Source organism: Neoarius graeffei, chromosome 24 (assembly GCF_027579695.1).
Source record: "Neoarius graeffei isolate fNeoGra1 chromosome 24, fNeoGra1.pri, whole genome shotgun sequence".
Taxonomy (NCBI): Eukaryota; Metazoa; Chordata; class Actinopteri; order Siluriformes; family Ariidae; genus Neoarius; species Neoarius graeffei.
Genome location: NC_083592.1, coordinates 32,971,575 through 32,990,955, shown reverse-complemented (window position 1 = coordinate 32,990,955; position 19,381 = coordinate 32,971,575). Strand labels below are relative to the sequence as shown.

The 19,381-nt window shown below is 40.9% G+C and overlaps 1 protein-coding gene across 1 annotated transcript in view; it reads left to right on the top strand.

The window, feature by feature from the left end:
• Position 1: 1 nt before the first annotated feature.
• pmpca (peptidase, mitochondrial processing subunit alpha) overlaps positions 2–19,381 on the top strand; it is a 28,756-nt gene continuing 9,376 nt past the window's right edge. Inside the window, exons 1-9 of the mRNA XM_060907934.1 lie at positions 2–72; positions 8,288–8,490; positions 11,398–11,477; positions 11,589–11,671; positions 11,802–11,896; positions 11,980–12,080; positions 14,232–14,495; positions 14,671–14,763; positions 18,625–18,743. Of these exons, the coding sequence (XP_060763917.1) occupies positions 26–72; positions 8,288–8,490; positions 11,398–11,477; positions 11,589–11,671; positions 11,802–11,896; positions 11,980–12,080; positions 14,232–14,495; positions 14,671–14,763; positions 18,625–18,743 (1,085 nt within the window). The 5' untranslated portion in view covers positions 2–25. The remainder of the gene's footprint in view (positions 73–8,287; positions 8,491–11,397; positions 11,478–11,588; positions 11,672–11,801; positions 11,897–11,979; positions 12,081–14,231; positions 14,496–14,670; positions 14,764–18,624; positions 18,744–19,381) is intronic.

Here is a 19,381-nt window from a genome sequence, read left to right as displayed (position 1 = left end):
CGGTCATGCTCACAGAAAATCCAACATGGCGTCTCACATGTCGAGGTTCGTGTGTTGGGGCCGTGGACAGAGGTGGGCTTTGACCGTTTGTTGTTATTTAAAGATAATGGACAGTGTTCATCATGTAGTCGTCAGGAGAATAGGCTCAGTGTGATCTCACGGGTTTGTTCATTTATTTAGCTTCCAGTGCGTTGATTATGGATTAATCTGCTCCACCTATAGATGTCTTTGGTCATCCAATAATACAATAAGGAAACTTAAAACAAACAAAAGTAAATCTTGCTTGTAAAGTGGACGAAATAAATAAAGAGAGAGAGAGTGTGTTTTTAGACATAAATTCAAGAGATGGGGAAGTTTATGGAGTTATTAAGACAGACAGACAAACAAACAAATAAATAGACAGACAGAGACTGACTGACTGCAGCAGTGACAGTTAACAGTGGGGAATGTTTACCAGTTTTTCTTTCATATCTTAAAACTATAAAGTGTAGAAAAATAAATGTCTTCTAAGTGTTGTTTATTTATTTATAAGACCTACCAAAGAAAGTTAAATGTTAAGTGATTCTTGAAGAATCAGAAAATTGGTTAGAGGAAAAGGGCGGCACGGTGGTGTAGTGGTTAGCGCTGTCGCCTCACAGCAAGAAGGTTCGAGCCCAGTGGCCGGCAAGGGCTTTTCTGTGCGGAGTTTGCATGTTCTCTCCGGGTGCTCTGGTTTCCGCCACAGTCCAGAGATATGCAGGTTAGGCTAATTGGTGGTTCTAAATTGACCGTAGGTGTGAATGGTTGTCTGTGTGTCGGACCTGGCGACTTGTCCAGGGTGTACCCCGCCCTGGATGGGCTCCAGCTTGCCTGCGACCCTGTAGAACAAGATAAGCAGCTACAGATAATGGATAGATAGTATCTCCATCCTTGACTCTTGTACGCTGCATAAATGGGAATAAAAAAATATAGTTTGAGAGTTAAAATCGACCGCAAAGTTGGCATTCGAGCTGCCCCGCTGAGCCAGCCAGCCAGCCCTGAGCGCGTGACGTCACTGCGGTAACCGGTTTTAAGGCCGAGGCCTTTGACAGCTATCGACCAAAATCATATAAATAAAAATTTATGGTGAAAGTAAGAAATCCCGTTACCGACTTGCTCAACTAAGACTGATTTGACTTCATTGATTGTGGGTTGACTCTCATTAAAACAGGATAGGTGTTATAACTTATGCAACATGCATCATGCATTTTCACTGATAAAACGTAAAAGGCTAATTAAATAATCAGATGAACTGAGACAATCACATTCTAAAGCAAATTAAATAATCGTATACCGGCAACTTAAACACGCAATACAAGTTACATGTATTAATCTAAATGCAGGTAAACTTTTTTGTTGTTGTTGTTTTTTTTTTTTTAATCCAAATGAGAGTCGGAGCTTACCCGTCTGTGTTCTCGCTTCTTGAAGGCCGACCTTGTGGCCGATTGTTTTTGAAACAATCTGACTTTCAGTTGTTTGTCCAGTTCTCCGTTCATTCACTTCTTCTATGTAAGGGCGAGATGGCAGCAATATCCAGTTTAGAAATAAGACGGCTGCTCCACTCATTCACTTTTCTTCATACTGTGTATTCCACCATTACTGCTGGGCTCAGGCAATTACTAAAACCCGGGATGGAACGGGATGTCACCGGTTTTAGCAAGAACTGTGGGGAGGTCACTGCCCGAGCGATATTGTCCCATCCCGTTCCGGCTTTTACCAACAACCCTCGGCTCACTCCAGGAGGACTGGTGCAACTGAACTTACTTTCCTTTTAAAATAAATAAATAAAATACTTTCCTTTTCTTGTAGTTTTCTTTTCCTTTAATTAGTGATACTGCACCCTCTTTCAATACGGGCTTATAGCCAACGCTCCTCAACAGATCAGAGGTTTCGTACGAGTCTTCAGTAAAATATGCAGAGCAGAGGAGAGACCACTTTGTAGGTGCCCAATGTGCCCGTGAACTTCTCGCAAAACGCATCCAAATCTTTGCAGTTTGAATATTCTTGGGCCATGAACGCAACATAAATCCAGCTTCTGTCATGTTGCTGTACCGGCCAGCAACACATCTACGTGGCATGGCGATAAATTAGCTCAAAATGGAGGATTGAAGTTGCAGTCAGCTCTGTGTTTTAGTGTAGCGGAAATGGCGATGAGACCGATAGACTTCCTGTTGTGACGTTACGGATGTCAAGGTCATTCACTCAGACCGCTACCTATATGAATCACTTTAATCGTAAAAATTACTATATTAGATTTATTGTTAACGCTTAAAACTATTCCTGTGCCATTCTTGAGGTCTCAAGGCATTTATAAGCAAAATGTGAGGCCATGGTTCTGCGTATATGCTTTAATAATAATAATAAGAAGCAGCCGAGGAAGAACAATCAGAATCAGGTTTCCTTTATTGTCATTGCACAGAGTACAACGGAATCAATTAGTGGTCCTGATGGTGCCTCGACACAATAAAGCAAGAAGTAGTAAGAGCAAAAATAAATGGGTATATATGTATTTATAAAACGCATACACGCACAAGGAAAGAAATTGTGCGATGTGAGTAGGAAACTGAGAATGCACAGTACAGTTATCAGCGGCTGAAATGTTGCAGGTAGATATATTTATTCAGTGTGTAGTAGTGACAGTAGCTGTTGATTGGCAGTGTTCGGTTCATGTATGGCTGTGGGGTAGAAGCAGAGGTGGACAGTAACAAAGTATGTTTACTTGAGTACTGGACTTAAGTACACTTTTTGAGTATGTGTACTTTACTTGAGTATTATTTTTTGGCAACTTATGTCTTTAACTTCACTACATTTGAAAGGCAAATATCATACTTTTCACTCCACTACATTTCCGTCAAGGTCCTCGTTACTATGAAGCAGCTTTGAAAGTGGATGTTTTTTCTTTTCTTTTCTAAAACGTGATTGATTTTTTCGCAGGTGACACTGATGCCCCTTTTCCACCAAAGCAGTTCCAGGGCTGGTTCGGGGCCAGTGCTTAGTTTGGAACCGGGTTTTCTGTTTCCACTGACAAAGAACTGGCTCTGGGGCCAGAAAAACCGGTTCCAGGCTAGCACCAACTCTCTGCTGGGCCAGAGGAAAGAACCGCTTACGTCAGCGGGGGGGGGCGGAGTTGTTAAGACCATCAACAATAACAAGACCGCGAAAGATCGCCATTTTTAAGCGATGAGAAGCAGCAGCTGTACAAACGCAAAGTTATCCATTATTATTGTTGTTGTTGCTGCTGCTGCTTCTTCCATGTTGTTTTTGCTTTGATATTCGCGCCAAGGTTTATGTAAACGTAGCGCCGTAACTGACGTATACAGTGACGTAATGACGTGGCTTCCCTTAGCACCGCGAGCTATGGAAAAGCAAACTGGTTCTCAGCTGGCTCGCAAGTTGAACGAGTTGTGAACCCGCACCAGCACTGGCCCCGAACCAGCCCTGGAACTGATTTGGTGGAAAAGGGGTATCAGACAGACTATTAGTAATCACTGGGGTCATGTCCACAGACTGTATAAAATCAAGTTCAGTGAGTTCTCAGCAGTGTTATTTGAACTCGATCAGTTGATGGCAGAATGGAAGGAGGCGGTTCTTCTGGGGAATTCACACACTCATGGTTTTACCTAGAACCCATGTTTCAGTTTTCTGAAAGGATTAAAGATTCGTTTCGTTTTAAATGTTTGCTTTGTTTGCCAAAAGCAGACCACATCACGGTCTACAAAAACTCGCCGTCCGACCTGCAGAAGCATATTGACGTAGGCTATATAAACGTTTTATACCAAGAGAAAGCTTGTAATGAAGTTTTATGTGCTTTTAGAGCTAGTGATAACGTTGCAATAGCTATGCAGTCTGGTTAGTCAAATGACTTTCTGTGGATTTGCCCGCCAAGTTGCCATCGCCTTGTCCACGGCTAACATTTACAGCTAGTTAACTTGGACACTGTTAGTTAGCATGTAAACACGGAGTTATGCTAATATGAATAACATTAATGTATCTGAAGTCCTTTCAGAAATAGGTTTTAGCATAATCTTGCCAAATAAACAATGTAGGAATCTTTCTTTTTGAGTTTGAAAAGAGTTTGCTAGCATGTCAGGTGGAGTTTCACTGACTAGCTAGCTTAACATTAAACCATGATGGCACAGCATGCGTTCATTTTGTGAATTCACATTTCTGTCTTTGGTAACGGCGTTAGGTTTTGTAAGCGTTGTGGGAATAATACAACGATGTGTTGACAGAAAATGTACTTTTAATACTGAAGTATTTTTTAAAGCAAGTACAACCCTGATTCCAAAAAAGTTGGGACAAAGTACAAATTGTAAATAAAAACAGAATGCAATGATGTGGAAGTTTCAAAATTCCATATTTTATTCAGAATAGAACATAGATGACATATCAAATGTTTAAACTGAGAAAATGTATCATTTAAAGAGAAAAATTAGGTGATTTTAAATTTCATGACAACACATCTCAAAAAAGTTGGGACAAGGCCATGTTTACCACTGTGAGACATCCCCTTTTCTCTTTACAACAGTCTGTAAACGTCTGGGGACTGAGGAGACAAGTTGCTCAAGTTTAGGGATAGGAATGTTAACCCATTCTTGTCTAATGTAGGATTCTAGTTGCTCAACTGTCTTGGGTCTTTTTTGTCGTATCTTCTGTTTTATGATGCGCCAAATGTTTTCTATGGGTGAAAGATCTGGACTGCAGGCTGGCCAGTTCAGTACCCGGACCCTTCTTCTACGCAGCCATGATGCTGTAATTGATGCAGTATGTGGTTTGACATTGTCATGTTGGAAAATGCAAGGTCTTCCCTGAAAGAGACGTCGTCTGGATGGGAGCGTATGTTGCTCTAGAACCTGGATATACCTTTCAGCATTGATGGTGTCTTTCCAGATGTGTAAGCTGCCCATGCCACACGCACTAAGGCCATCCTTAAAAAAAAATCCGTTTCCTGTCCACCGGGTGGGCAAAAAAAATTTCAGTTGGGAGGGAGGGATTTATTTATTTTTTTTATTATATATGGATGGATAAGAAATCGCAATGCTGTTTGCTTTTTCTTTCAGTACTTTTTTTAATTACAAAAGCAGACACATTTAATAAAATGACAGTTAAATCAACTGAAACTTGTACAAAAACTTTAAGTTAGCATTATAAATGCTGACTGCAACATTTGCAAAACTTTTACAAAGGTACTTAAAATGTCCAACACACAGACTTTTTGTAGTTCTAAATCGAGCGTTAGGCCTAGTTCAGATGAAATTACACTATTAAAATGATCACTGAATGATTTGTTTTTCTGAATCTTTACTATTTTGTTGTTCGCTAGAATACCATTTTGCGATTTCACACTTCAGCAAATGTTTGAAAACTCCAGATCTCCTTCCTTCATGGTGGCTGCCATTTTTTTGTGACGCATGGCGCATGCGCAGAGCTGATTCGACAGGGCTTTCCACAAGCGCCGGCTGCGGCTACACAATTAAATCCAGCCGGCTACTTTAATGACTATTTTTGTAGCCCACAGGCTCTAAATATTAATTTTCGATTTTAATAAAATTAAATGTTTCTCTAACAGACTGACAATAATGTCAAACTGAACCGTTGATCAAGGGAGAGGAACTCATCCGCGCCCCGACATGCGGTGTGCGCGCGCACTCGGCGCATGCTCAGCTGCGTGAATGTGTCATGCACCGAAAATAAGAGATTTACAAGCCAGGAACGCCTCATGGTGCAATACGCAAGAAAAGAAAGAAGATTTACTGCCATTTTACTTTGTATTTGAGTAAAGTGAATAAATAAATGGTTTGTGGAAAATACATTTAATCCTGGGAACTGCGTGCACAGGAGTTTTTGTGTTTATTCCCCCCCCGGCTACTTATTTGTCATGGCTGGCTAGTATGAGCCTTAGTGGAAAGCCCTGGGAATGCGGAAATGTCAAGTTCGATTTTAGATTTACGAACCCGAAAAAAATGTCGAAAAACCGGCATTAAAAAAAAAATTTCACCCGCACAAACGGCACTCACCCGGCCGGTGGACCGGAAACAGAACATTTTTTAATAATGGCCTAATGCAACTCCATACCATCAGAGATGCAGGCTTCTGAACTGAGCGCTGATAACAACTTGGGTCGTCCTTCTCCTCTTTAGTCCGAATGACCCTGATTTCCATAAAGAACTTCAAATTTTGATTCGTCTGACCACAGAACAGTTTTCCACTTTGCCACAGTCCATTTTAAATGAGCCTTGTCCCAGAGAAGATGTCTGCGCTTCTGGATCATGTTTAGATTCGGCTTCTTCTTTGAACTATAGAGCTTTAGCTGGCAACAGTGGATGGCACGGTGAATTGTGTTCACAGATAATGTTCTCTGGAAATATTCCTGAGCCCATTTTGTGATTTCCAATACAGAAGCATGCCTGTATGTGATGCAGTGCCGTCTAAGGGCCCGAAGATCACGGGCACCCAGTATGGTTTTCCGGCCTTGACCCTTATGCACAGAGATTCTTCCAGATTCTCTGAATCTTTTGATGATATTATGCACTGTAGATGATGATGATATGTTCAAACTCTTTGCAATTTTACACTGTCGAACTCCTTTCTGATATTGCTCCACTATTTGTCGGTGCAGAATTAGGGGGATTGGTGATCCTCTTCCCATCTTTACTTCTGAGAGCCGCTGCCACTCCAAGATGCTCTTTTTATACCCAGTCATGTTAATGACCTATTGCCAATTGACCTAATGAGTTGCAATTTGGTCCTCCAGCTGTTCCTTTTTTGTACCTTTAACTTTTCCAGCCTCTTATTGCCCCTGTCCCAACTTTTTTGAGATGTGTTGCTGTCATGAAATTTCAAATGAGCCAATATTTGGCATGAAATTTCAAAATGTCTCACTTTCGACATTTGATATGTTGTCTATGTTCTATTGTGAATACAATATCAGTTTTTGAGATTTGTAAATTATTGCATTCCGTTTTTATTTACAATTTGTACTTTGTCCCAACTTTTTTGGAATCAGGGTTGTACTTTAACTTAAGTAAAAAATTGACTGGACAGCTTTCACTTGTATCGGAGTAACGTTTGACCAGTGGGATCTGTACTTTGACTTAAGCAATGAAGTTGGATACTTTGTCCACCTCTGGGTAGAAGCTGTTTTTAAGTCTGTTTCTACAAGATTTGATGAACCCGAAACATTTTCCAGAAGGCAGCAGTTTAAACAGATGATGTCTGGGGTGAGAAGGGTCTTTCAGTATGTTGGCTGCTCTGCTGAGACAGCAGGGGGAGAAAATGTCCTCCAGGGAAGGCAGTGCACAGCCGAAGATCTTCTGTGCAGTGTTGATGACCCTCTGAAGGGCCTTCCTTCCTGTCTGCAGCGGTAGAGGGATACCAGCAGCTTCTCCTCCAGGTTGTTTTTCCTGAGGATTCTCAGGAAGTGGAGTCACTGCTGGACCTTCTTGACCACTGTGGTGGTGTTGGTGGACCAGGAGAGGATGAGGCTTGGGAACCTGTAGTGTAGTTGATTTAGTAATGCAGACAATAGTGAAGGTTTTTTTTTTCTCATCTCATTATCTCTAGCCGCTTTATCCTGTTCTACAGGGTCGCAGGCAAGCTGGAGCCTATCCCAGCTGACTACGGGCGAAAGGCGGGGTACACCCTGGACAAGTCGCCAGGGTTTTTTTTTTTATTTAAATTATTTTTAACATGTAGATATTGGGTAAATATTATATTGTTTAGAGTATGTGATGGTGTGAGTGTGAAGCTTTTTGAAAATATTTAAAAAAAAAAAAAAGAAAAGTCATGCCTGGGTGAATTTTAGTAAACGATCACTGTTTAACACGACAGTTTTCAAGTGTTGTCTATCGAATGTGATGAACTATTTACACCCTGAGGTTGAATAAATTAAACAGTATATAAAGATTCCCTCATGCCTCACCCTATAACGATGGCAGACACACTTGTCGACCTTGTAATCATGTGTGCCTGTGTTTAATTTTGTAATTAACCTAAGAAGACACTGTTTGATATTCTGTTTTAAAAAAGTATTGCGATTTTGTTTTTAAAATGTTTTATATCATATAAGCTGTGCACTCGTTACCTTCTGTCACTACTGCAGCCTGTTAATTGATGACTGTTTATGAACTCGGCTGGTGTTTGGTGGAAAAGTGTCTGCGAATTGTCTTTACTGCTTTAAAAATCCCATCTACCACTTCCACGTTGACCTTTTAAATATCCTTAATTGCGATATCCTGATTGGCTAACAGCGTTGCTTTTTCTGTTGTAGGTTTGGCATTGCTGCGTGTCGACAATACAGCAGTGCAAGTCGATACCCGAATATTTCTCTGTCTACACCTTTACCTGATATTCCCAAGCCTGTGTTCGCTTCAGTTGATGGTCATGAACAATACGAAACGAAAATAACCACTTTAGAGAATGGCCTTAAAGTTGCATCGCAAAATAAGTTTGGCCAGTTTTGCACAGTTGGTGGTGAGTATGTGACTCATTTCTACAGTATATGATTGTGCGTTTGTTGTTGTGTGGTGAAAATAGTATATTGCGATTACATCGATGCATGTTGCGATTCTGGTATGCCTTGCAATGTTTGTACCTGTAACGTTTCATGGTTAAAGATTTATAACTACTTATTAACTGAGCTCAAGGTCTTTACGGGAAAATATCAGACTGAGCAAGCGAGCTTAATAAGGAGTTTATTATATGGCTTTTTATTTCAAAGATTAAAATAGACGGTCATGATAACACGTTTCAGTGACGTCATACACTACCATTCAAAAGTTTGGGGGTCACTTTGTCAAAGTCAAAGTCCTTCCCACGCCTTACAGTACCTGGTATTCCTAGGCAGTCTCCCACTCAAGTACTAACCAGGCCAACTCTGTATGGTGGCGCATCGGGCGGCGCCGATCTCCATTTCCATAGCCCTCGGCCTCTCGTCTATTACATAGCTAGGGTTACAGTGGGGGGCTAGTCCTCTGGTAACCACGAGAGTTTAACTCCCCATGCACATCTGTGCCTTGCCAGATGGTAGTAGGTACCATTTTTATGATGGTCTTTGGTATGACCCGACCGTGAATAGAACTCATGATCTCCCGATCGATAGGCGGACACGCTACCACTAGGCCACTAGTTGGTGGGGGTCACTTTGAAATGTCCTTATTTTTGAAAGAAAAGCACTGTTCTTTTCAATGAAGATCACTTTAAACTAATCAGAAATCCACTCTATACATTGCTAATGTGGTAAATGACTATTCTAGCTGCAAATGTCTGGTTTTTGGTGCAATATCTCCATAGGTGTATAGAGGCCCATTTCCAGCAACTCTCACTCCAGTGTTCTAATGGTACAATGTGTTTGCTCATTGCCTCAGAAGGCTAATGGATGATTAGAAAACCCTTGTACAATCATGTTAGCACAGCTGAAAACAGTTGAGCTCTTTAGAGAAGCTATAAAACTGACCTTCCTTTGAGCAGATTGAGTTTCTGGAGCATCACATTTGTGGGGTCGATTAAATGCTCAAAATGGCCAGAAAAATGTCTTGACTATATTTTCTATTCATTTTACAACTTGCGGTGGTAAATAAAAGTGTGACTTTTCATGGAAAACACAAAATTGTCTGGGTGACCCCAAACTTTTGAACGGTAGTTTATTTGTAACGCAGTTGAGTCACGCATGCAGAATAAACGGTGAGCGGCTTCAAAACTGAATCGATTTCTCCACTCAAGTCATACATGACAAATATTCTGAGAAAGATAAAAATATAATCTCCGTTGGGTTATTTTTCAACAAAATGATGCTACATGCATGCGTGTATAAATAACATGTCCAGTTTTGTGTAGCTTCCTAGGCAGAGATATGATTCCATTTTGATCTCCAGTTAATCTTTTTTTTTTGGCAACATTTGAAAGTCTGTAATCGCCCATGGGCATTATGGGAAAATTCTGCCTGCCAAGGAACCAATCAGCGCGCATGATTTTACCAGAAGTAGCTCGTGCCATATAATAAATACCAGTTATTGTACATCCAGGACACTTTTTCGATGGAATAAAAACGTGTTCTATTCCCTTCTAGCGGGTTTCATTCATTTGCTTTGAGAGCATGTAATATTGTTAGCATATCGCTTAGCCTATGTGTATTACGTCACTCTACCCAATGAAGAATGAGCGTTGAATATGGTTTACGATATTGCATGGCTGTCAAGACAACATGACGTCACACGTCGGAGACGTAAAACTAATGCGCTAACGAGCGACTGAGACAATTTGTAAACAAACATGGCTGCCAGGTTCGCTTCGTTAAATATGGAAGATTTTGAGAAAATTTTGAAAGAAAAAGCGTTAAACACTTGAAAGGAATGTGCATGTATAATAATTATAATAATATTGGCTGGCTTTTTTTTAATGATGTATCAGATATATTCCATTCAGCTACAGTACCATGTTTTCAACTCATTCAGGATCATGCTAGCTGAATGGAATATATCTGATATACCACTCAACACCAGCCAGTATTATTTAAATATTAATTGACACAGGTTTTTAAGATCATGGCAATGCCAACGCTCACAGGAAGTGTTTCTAGTCTCTGATACCCCTTTTCCACCAAATCAGTTCCAGGGCTGGTTCGGGGCTGGTGCTGGTTCACAACTTGTTCAACTTGCGAGCCAGCTGAGAACCAGCTTGCTTTTCCATAGCTCACGGTGCTAAGGGAAGCCACGTCAGTTACGTTGCTGTATACGTCAGTTACGTCGCTACGTTTGTATAAACCTTGGCGCGAATATCGAAGCAAAAACAACACAGAAGAAGCAGCAGCAGCAACAACAACAACAACAATAATAATAATGGATGACTTCGCGTTTGTACAGCTGCTGCTTCTCGTCACTTAAAAATGGCGACCTTTTGAGGTCTTGTTATTGTTGTTGGTCTTAACAACTCCGCCCCCCTGCTGACGTAAGCAGTTCTTTCCTCAGGCCCAGCAGAGAGTTGGTGCTAGCCTGGAACCGTTTTTTCTGGCCCCAGAGCCAGTTCTTTGTCAGTGGAAACAGAAAACCCGGTTCCAAACTAAGCACTGGCCCCGAACCAGCCCTGGAACTGCTTTGGTGGAAAAGGGGCATGAGACTGGTTTGAAGACTCACAGAGCCATATAGATCATTGTGGTTGTTTGGGCTCATAGCAGGCATGTGTGATGGCATTATTGCAAGAGTTATTATTATTATTATTATTATTATTATTCAGCCTGACTCCCTGTCTGTTATTGTTGTAAGGAAGGACAAAATTAACCTGATTGTACTCAGATTGTCTCATTACTCCAGAATTCTTACTCATTTATATAGCTTGGTGAGGAAAGATCTGGAATGGTCACATTCTGCTGCCTCTCGTTTTCAGTTTTGGTAAATTCAGGTTCTCGCCATGAAGCCAGATATCCTAGTGGGATTTCACACTTTTTGGAAAAGCTTGCCTTTTCTGTAAGTGTTTTTTTTGTTTGTTTTTTAAATCTCGACTGCATTTATAAAATAATGGAGAATGATAATTCCCCAGTAAGTGTTGTTAATGTTCTGTCATCTTGCTTTGTTTAGTCTACATCTCAATATGGAAGTAAAGACGAAATTCTTCTGTCATTGGAAAAACATGGTGGTATCTGTGACTGCCAAACATCCAGGTTTTGTTACTTTTAACACATAATTATCCCTTGTTTAGTCTGTTTCTAGTTCCACATGTGTAAATGATGATGATTTTTTTTAATCCTGACAAAACTAAAAATCGTTCTTAATAGTGTTTGTCATTTTCAGGGATACAACAATGTATGCGGTGTCTGCTGAAGTCAGGGGTCTGGACACTGTGGTTAGCCTGCTGGCCGATGCTGTGCTGCAGCCGCGTTTATTAGGCAAGATCATGCCACGCTTGTTAGGACAAGTCTCTCACTGTGATGTGTCCTTGAGCATTTTGTACACATTGTGCTTTCCACAGATGAAGAGCTCGAGATGACCCGAATGACAGTAAGGTTTGAGTTGGAAGATTTAAATTTGAGACCTGATCCTGAGCCTCTGTTAACAGAAATGATTCATGCTGTAAGTGGCACCTGCTTATTATTATTAATCCTGTTTTCTGGACCTAGATTAAGCTTGATTTAAACCTCTGGGGTCCGAGGATATTTTCTGGCACACTAATGATTTTGGTATGCTCTGATTTTGTCAACTTCAGCAAATCTAAGCAGTATTTTCAAAGTCGTATGACTTTTTTTTTTGTATTCAGCACAAGTTCAGCTACAATATCATCTCTGTAGTATGTGTGTCATGATTTGTACTTTTAAGAAAATACTAGATAAATGAAGATGTTGTAAAAATCAGTTTTAGAATGTGTTGGAATGTGTGGAAAAAAAAACAAAACATGACCTTACCCATTCTGTCAAACTGTTTTGGTCACTTGAGGTGTTTCTGTTTAGTCTTAGGAATGTATCAAGCACAAAAACTTAAATCTGCTCCATTGATTTGGGCCATCAAAAAATTTATGTCCTATTGCTTTGGGATAAAGGGTTGGCAGTGGGAGGGGTATTCAATGAGAAGGGCAAAAATTTCCATTCCATTCAATGAGAAGAGTGAAAACTCTCCCCACTGCCAACTCTTAATCCCATCAGGTCAAGTGATCAAAACGCTTCGTCACAATGAGTAAGGTAATGTTTTTTCACACATTCCAACACAGTTCTAAAACTGCTTTTTACATCTTAATTTATTTGTTTTGTTTTTTTTAAGTACAATCATGATATGCATACTACATAGATATTACTGTAGCTGAATTTGTGCTGAATACAAAAAAAGTCATATGACTTTGAAAATACTGCTTAGATTTGTTGAAACTGACATCAGAGCATGCCAAAATCATTAGTGTGTCAGAAAAAGACGAAGAAGAAGAGAGCAAACAAGCGCCGGTGCACGTTTTATTTACTCAGGAAGCACGCAAAGATTATGCACTACACCACACGTATCAGCCGATATGCTCATACGTAATAGAAGAAATATTTCCACTTACTCGAGTTGATCTTCGGCTGGATCGAGTCGAAGTTCAACATGACACCACTCGTCATCAGTGTTGCACTTCTCAAGATCCAATGACCTGCTGAAATTGAACCGCTGTCCTGAATCATCCGAAGCGCCTCCTGAGCATCAGATCGCCATGCCATCTTGCAACAAGTTTTACCTCCAAACAGGTAGCCTAAACTATGGCTGACAGATTTTATCCTGTTTACGGTGAGCGTTCCTACTGCGAAAGAGAAACAAATTGAAATTGAAGGAGTGAAAGTGATTATCTTGCTGTTACCATGTGAAAAGTCTTTTCTGAATGTGTAAGTGGATGCTCAGTCCTCTGACCCTGGTGTGACTGAGTAAGGTGACAAGTTTGATATTTCATCTAATTTAGGTAATTTTTAAAAACTATATTATTTGGCAGTGAGCACATAGGAAAGTGTAAAGTATAAAGTTTCTCTCAATATAACTCGCCAAGATATTAACCTAAATACATGACCTACTCATTCTAAACCTGCCAAACTTTGCCGGAGAAGCTCTCGACCCCAGAGGGTTAATTTACTCCTTTTTCATCCTGACTTACACTACCGTTCAAAAGTTTGGGGTCACTTTGAAATGTCCTTATTTTTGAAAGAAAAGCACTGTTCTTTTCAATGAAGATCACTTTAAACTAATCAGAAATCCACTCTATACATTGCTAATGTGGTAAATGACTATTCTAGCTGCAAATGTCTGGTTTTTGGTGCAATATCTCCATAGGTGTATAGAGGCCCATTTCCAGCAACTCTCACTCCAGTGTTCTAATGGTACAATGTGTTTGCTCATTGCCTCAGAAGGCTAATGGATGATTAGAAAACCCTTGTACAATCATGTTAGCACAGCTGAAAACAGTTTAGCTCTTTAGAGAAGCTATAAAACTGACCTTCCTTTGAGCAGATTGAGTTTCTGGAGCATCACATTTGTGGGATCGATTAAATGCTCAAAATGGCCAGAAAAATGTCTTGACTATATTTTCTATTCATTTTATAACTTATGGTGGTAAATAAAAGTGTGACTTTTCATGGAAAACACAAAATTGTCTGGGTGACCCCAAACTTTTGAACGGTAGTGTATTTGAAGACTGAGCTCCATCTCCATCCAAATACCCAAACACGGTTCATTTACACACTCTGACGTAAGTTTAATTCTTTTTGTTTGCAGGCAGCATTTCGAGGCAACACTGTAGGCCTGCCCCGTTTCTGCCCAGTGGAGAATGTGGACAAGATTGACAGGAAGTTGCTCCATACGTACATGCGTAGCTACTACAGCCCAGAGCGCATGGTGTTGGCAGGGGTGGGGGTTGAACACGAGCAGCTCGTAGAGTGTGCCAGGAAGTACCTCCTGGATGTGAAGCCAGTTTGGGGCACAGGCACACCAACGACTGTGGATCGTTCCGTGGCCCAGTACACAGGAGGCATTGTTAAGGTGAGTTTTGTGTCAGAGTGCTCTGAAAATGGTGACTGTAACAGTTGGTAGAAAAATGAATGAACAGATTAATACATTTAAAAGAACAATTTTATTCTAACATAAGTAACATCCCTAGTGTGATAGGACTCTGTTTGATTTATACTGATGTTTGCTCCTTCCCATGTGTGGACAGATGGAGAAGGACATGTCTGATGTCAGCCTTGGACCCACACCCATCCCAGAACTCACTCACATTATGATTGGCTTAGAGAGCTGCTCCTTCCTGGTGAGTTTGCAAAACCTTCAGCAGGGTTGAAGCTGCTCCTTTAATCCACTAGAAGTCTGCGCAAAGAAAGATGAAGTAGATCATCCGCGATAGTTCTCCTGAAAATATTATCTGGCCGTCCAGTTTACGCTGCTAGTGTTTCAGATCTTACCGTTGTCCAGTGCTTTTTAGAAAAATGCTGTAAGAGACGCTATACATCAACTAGTTTTAACATCTTGCAGCTTTTGGAGAAGTGCGACCGCCACCTTTTTAATAAAATTAAAGAGAGAGACCATCCTTTATATAGCTTCCTCGCTACTTATACAGAATCATCTGAGCGCCTTAGAACTAGAACCTGGATAAGACCGAAGATAACGTTTTTAATAGGTTAATATTTAAATATAATTTGGCGATATAATTTTTTAGATTTTGTAGTATTTTTCAGAATTGTAATTATTGCGCCTTTATTTATTAATTTATTTATTTACTATACAGTGGGGCAAAAAAGTATTTAGTCAGCCACCAATTGTGCAAGTTCTCCCACTTAAAAAGATGAGAGAGGCCTGTAATTTTCATCATAGGTACACTTCAACTATGAGAGACAGAATGGGGGGAAAGAATCCAGGAAATCACATTGTAAGATTTTTAATGAATTAATTGGTAAATTCCTCGGTAAAATAAGTATTTGGTCACCTACAAACAAGCAAGATTTCTGGCTCTCACAGACCTGTAACAACTTCTTTAAGAGGCTCCTCTGTCCTCCACTCGTTACCTGTATTAATGGCACCTGTTTGAACTCGTTATCCGTATAAAAGACACCTGTCCACAACCTCAAACAGTCACACTCCAAACTCCACTATGGCCAAGACCAAAGAGCTGTCAAAGGACACCAGAAACAAAATTGTAGACCTGCACCAGGATGGGAAGACTGAATCTGCAATAGGTAAGCAGCTTGGTGTGAAGAAATCAACTGTGGGAGCAATTATTAGAAAATGGAAAACATACAAGACCACTGATAATCTCCCTCGATCTGGGGCTCCACGCAAGATCTCACCCCGTGGGGTCAAAATGATCACAAGAACGGTGAGCAAAAATCCCAGAACCACACGGGGGGACCTAGTGAATGACCTGCAGAGAGCTGGGGCCAAAGTAACAAAGGCTACCATCAGTAACACACTACGCCGCCAGGGACTCAAATCCTGCAGTGCCAGACGTGTCCCCCTGCTTAAGCCAGTACATGTCCAGGCCTGTCTGAAGTTTGCTAGAGAGCATTTGGATGATCCAGAAGAGGATTGGGAGAATGTCATATGGTCAGATGAAACCAAAATAGAACTTTTTGGTAAAAACTCAACTCGTCGTGTTTGGAGGAGAAAGAATGCTGAGTTGCATCCAAAGAACACCATACCTACTGTGAAGCATGGGGGTGGAAACATCATGCTTTGGGGCTGTTTTTCTGCAAAGGGACCAGGACGACTGATCCGTGTAAAGGAAAGAATGAATGGGGCCATGTATCGTGAGAGTTTGAGTGAAAACCTCCTTCCATCAGCAAGGGCATTGAAGATGAAACTTGGCTGGGTCTTTCAGCATGACAATGATCCCAAACGCACCGCCCGGGCAACGAAGGAGTGGCTTTGTAAGAAGCATTTCAAGGTCCTGGAGTGGCCTAGTCAGTCTCCAGATCTCAACCCCATAGAAAATCTTTGGAGGGAGTTGAAAGTCCGTGTTGCCCAGCGACAGCCCCAAAACATCACTGCTCTAGAGGAGATCTGCATGGAGGAATGGGCCAAAATACCAGCAACAGTGTGTGAAAACCTTGTGAAGACTTACAGAAAACGTTTGACCTCTGTCATTGCCAACAAAGGGTATATAACAAAGTATTGAGATGAACTTTTGTTATTGACCAAATACTTATTTTCCACCATAATTTGCAAATAAATTCTTTAAAAATCAGACAGTGTGATTTTCTGGATTTTTTTTTCTCATTTTGTCTCTCATAGTTGAAGTGTACCTATCATGAAAATTACAGGCCTCTCTCATCTTTTTAAGTGGGAGAACTTGCACAATTGGTGACTGACTAAATACTTTTTTGCCCCACTGTACCTATCTTAAAGGGATCCTTCAGCGGATTTATTCTCAAATTACTTTTAAGTAAAAGTAGTCACAGATTTCAAAAATCAAACTTGAATTTTTGGAGACACTACACACACTTTTCCCCACACTTTCTGTAGATCATGTAAAAAAAAAAAAGATTTTGCAGCACAAGGTCTCGTGTCTGATCCAGTTTCTGTCGGTGTCACTCTGCTACAGCTGAGCAAGCACACTTGGCATGTTCTCTGCGGAAATGCAGTCTAGTTCCATCTTGTGCTTTCTTTTTATCATCATTGTAGTATTTATATGCGACACAATAAGGCATACTTATTTAAAAACTGATGTTCAGTAAAATACTTGTAAAACTAGCAAAACTACGATGTGTTATGTATTTTGTCTCGTATACACGCAACAGAAAAGACCGGAATACAGCTTGTGGATTTATTAAATAAAAAAAAAAGTTTACATTAAACAAAACAACAATAATAAAGGAAAATATCACATAAAAGACAACATTCCAACAGCGTTACAAAAAATACATTGGCCTGTGCTCAGAGTCCAGGAAATATCCTGAAGCAAAGAAGCTGAAAAAGGATGCCTGATTGATGCGTTGCGAAATTCCAAGTCCGAGCGGTTCGTCTGTCCAAAAGCCTTGCTGTGATAATCCCTTCAGTGATTTGCTGACAACGGGTTTCAAATCCGCAGAGGTAACAAAGATGTGGCTATCAGGATGACTTCTGAATTTTCAAACACATCAGCGTGGAACTACAAGCAAGATGATATCCCAGTTCCTCCCCTCAACCTCGAAACACAAAAGCATGAACCTCCCCAGACGTCAACTTGGTTCTCTTTTTTTTTTTTTTTCTCCATTCCACTGCATTTATATAGTCCGCCGAACTTTCCAGACGGAACTCGAAAGAGCAGCATTACATCATGCACAATTCAGCGTAGCCAGCAATCCACTGTAATATCCTGAACAGTCTAAATTATTCTGGTATGTTCTGGATATGCGCTCATGAACAACAGGCCGATCACTGCCATAACAAACTGATTCGCACATAAACAATCGAAACAAAAACAGCCGAATGGCATCCCAATACATAACCGATGTAAACCGAGAATATAAACAGTTGAGTTGCTTCAAGCGACCACTACCTGACGTCATAGCATACGTCAAGCCCATCTGGCATTTTAAAGAAAATAAATTTTTCTTGAACACTATTTGGTCTGGGGCGGCACGGTGGTGTAGTGGTTAGCGCTGTCACCTCACAGCAAGAAGGTCCGGGTTCGAGCCCCGTGGCCGGCGAGGGCCTTTCTGTGCGGAGTTTGCATGTTCTCCCCGTGTCCGCGTGGGTTTCCTCCGGGTGCCCCGGTTTCCCCCACAGTCCAAAGACATGCAGGTTAGGTTAACTGGTGACTCTAAATTGACCGTAGGTGTGAATGTGAGTGTGAATGGTTGTCTGTGTCTATGTGTCAGCCTTGTGATGACCTGGCGACTTGTCCAGGGTGTACCCCGCCTTTCGCCCGTAGTCAGCTGGGATAGGCTCCAGCTTGCCTGCGACCCTGTGGAACAGGATAAAGCGGCTAGAGATAATGAGATGAGACTATTTGGTCTCTGAAAATGAAAGTTTGATTTTTGAAACCTGCGAGTACTTTTACTTAAAATAAGTTTGAGAATAAATCCGCTGGAGGATCCCTTTAAATTGTAACATCTGATATGTACTTTTATCTGATGAAATAAAGACATTTGACTACGCTTCTGACTGAGAACGATTTCTTTTGAACCATTGTCAGGAGGAAGACTTCATCCCCTTCGCTGTGCTCAACATGATGATGGGGGGAGGAGGCTCCTTCTCAGCAGGCGGCCCAGGAAAAGGCATGTTTACCCGCCTCTACCTGAACGTTCTCAACAGGTACAGCACCACCTCCCTCCCACTGTCTGGGATGCATTAGAGAATACGTCACCAGAGAAGTAGTAATGTTGCTATGATGGCTGCTTGATACGAGTCTAGAATTATTGGCACCCTTGATGGAAAAACACATGCAGTGAATCGTTTTAAGGTGAACCATACAGAGACGACATATGGTGTGGTGTTTTTTTTTTTTTTTAAATGCAGTATTTCTTCAAGTGTTTGTTGCAATAATTCTTCAGATTATGGTTTCCAAAACTACTGGCTCCTCCCAGTGCAGACATGGGGGATCATATATCGTATTCCTGCCTAAGACTGTTGAAATCTTTCATTATGGTCCTGTTTATGTTCATGTTTAACTGATTTTTTTTTTTTATGCCTCCGCCACCTTAAGGTGCAGGAGGCATTATGTTTTCGGGTTGTCTGTCTGTCCATGCGTGCGTGCGTCCGTCCTGAAACCTTGTGAACACGATATCTCAAAGGCTAATGAAAGGAATTTCACCAAACTTTCACCATCTGTGCGCTTTGGGACAAACATGAACTGATTAGATTTTGAGGTTAAAAGGTCACAGGTCAAGATTACTGTGAGGTCAAATGTCCATCCCCAAACTTTGTCAACACCATATCTCAAAGACTAATGA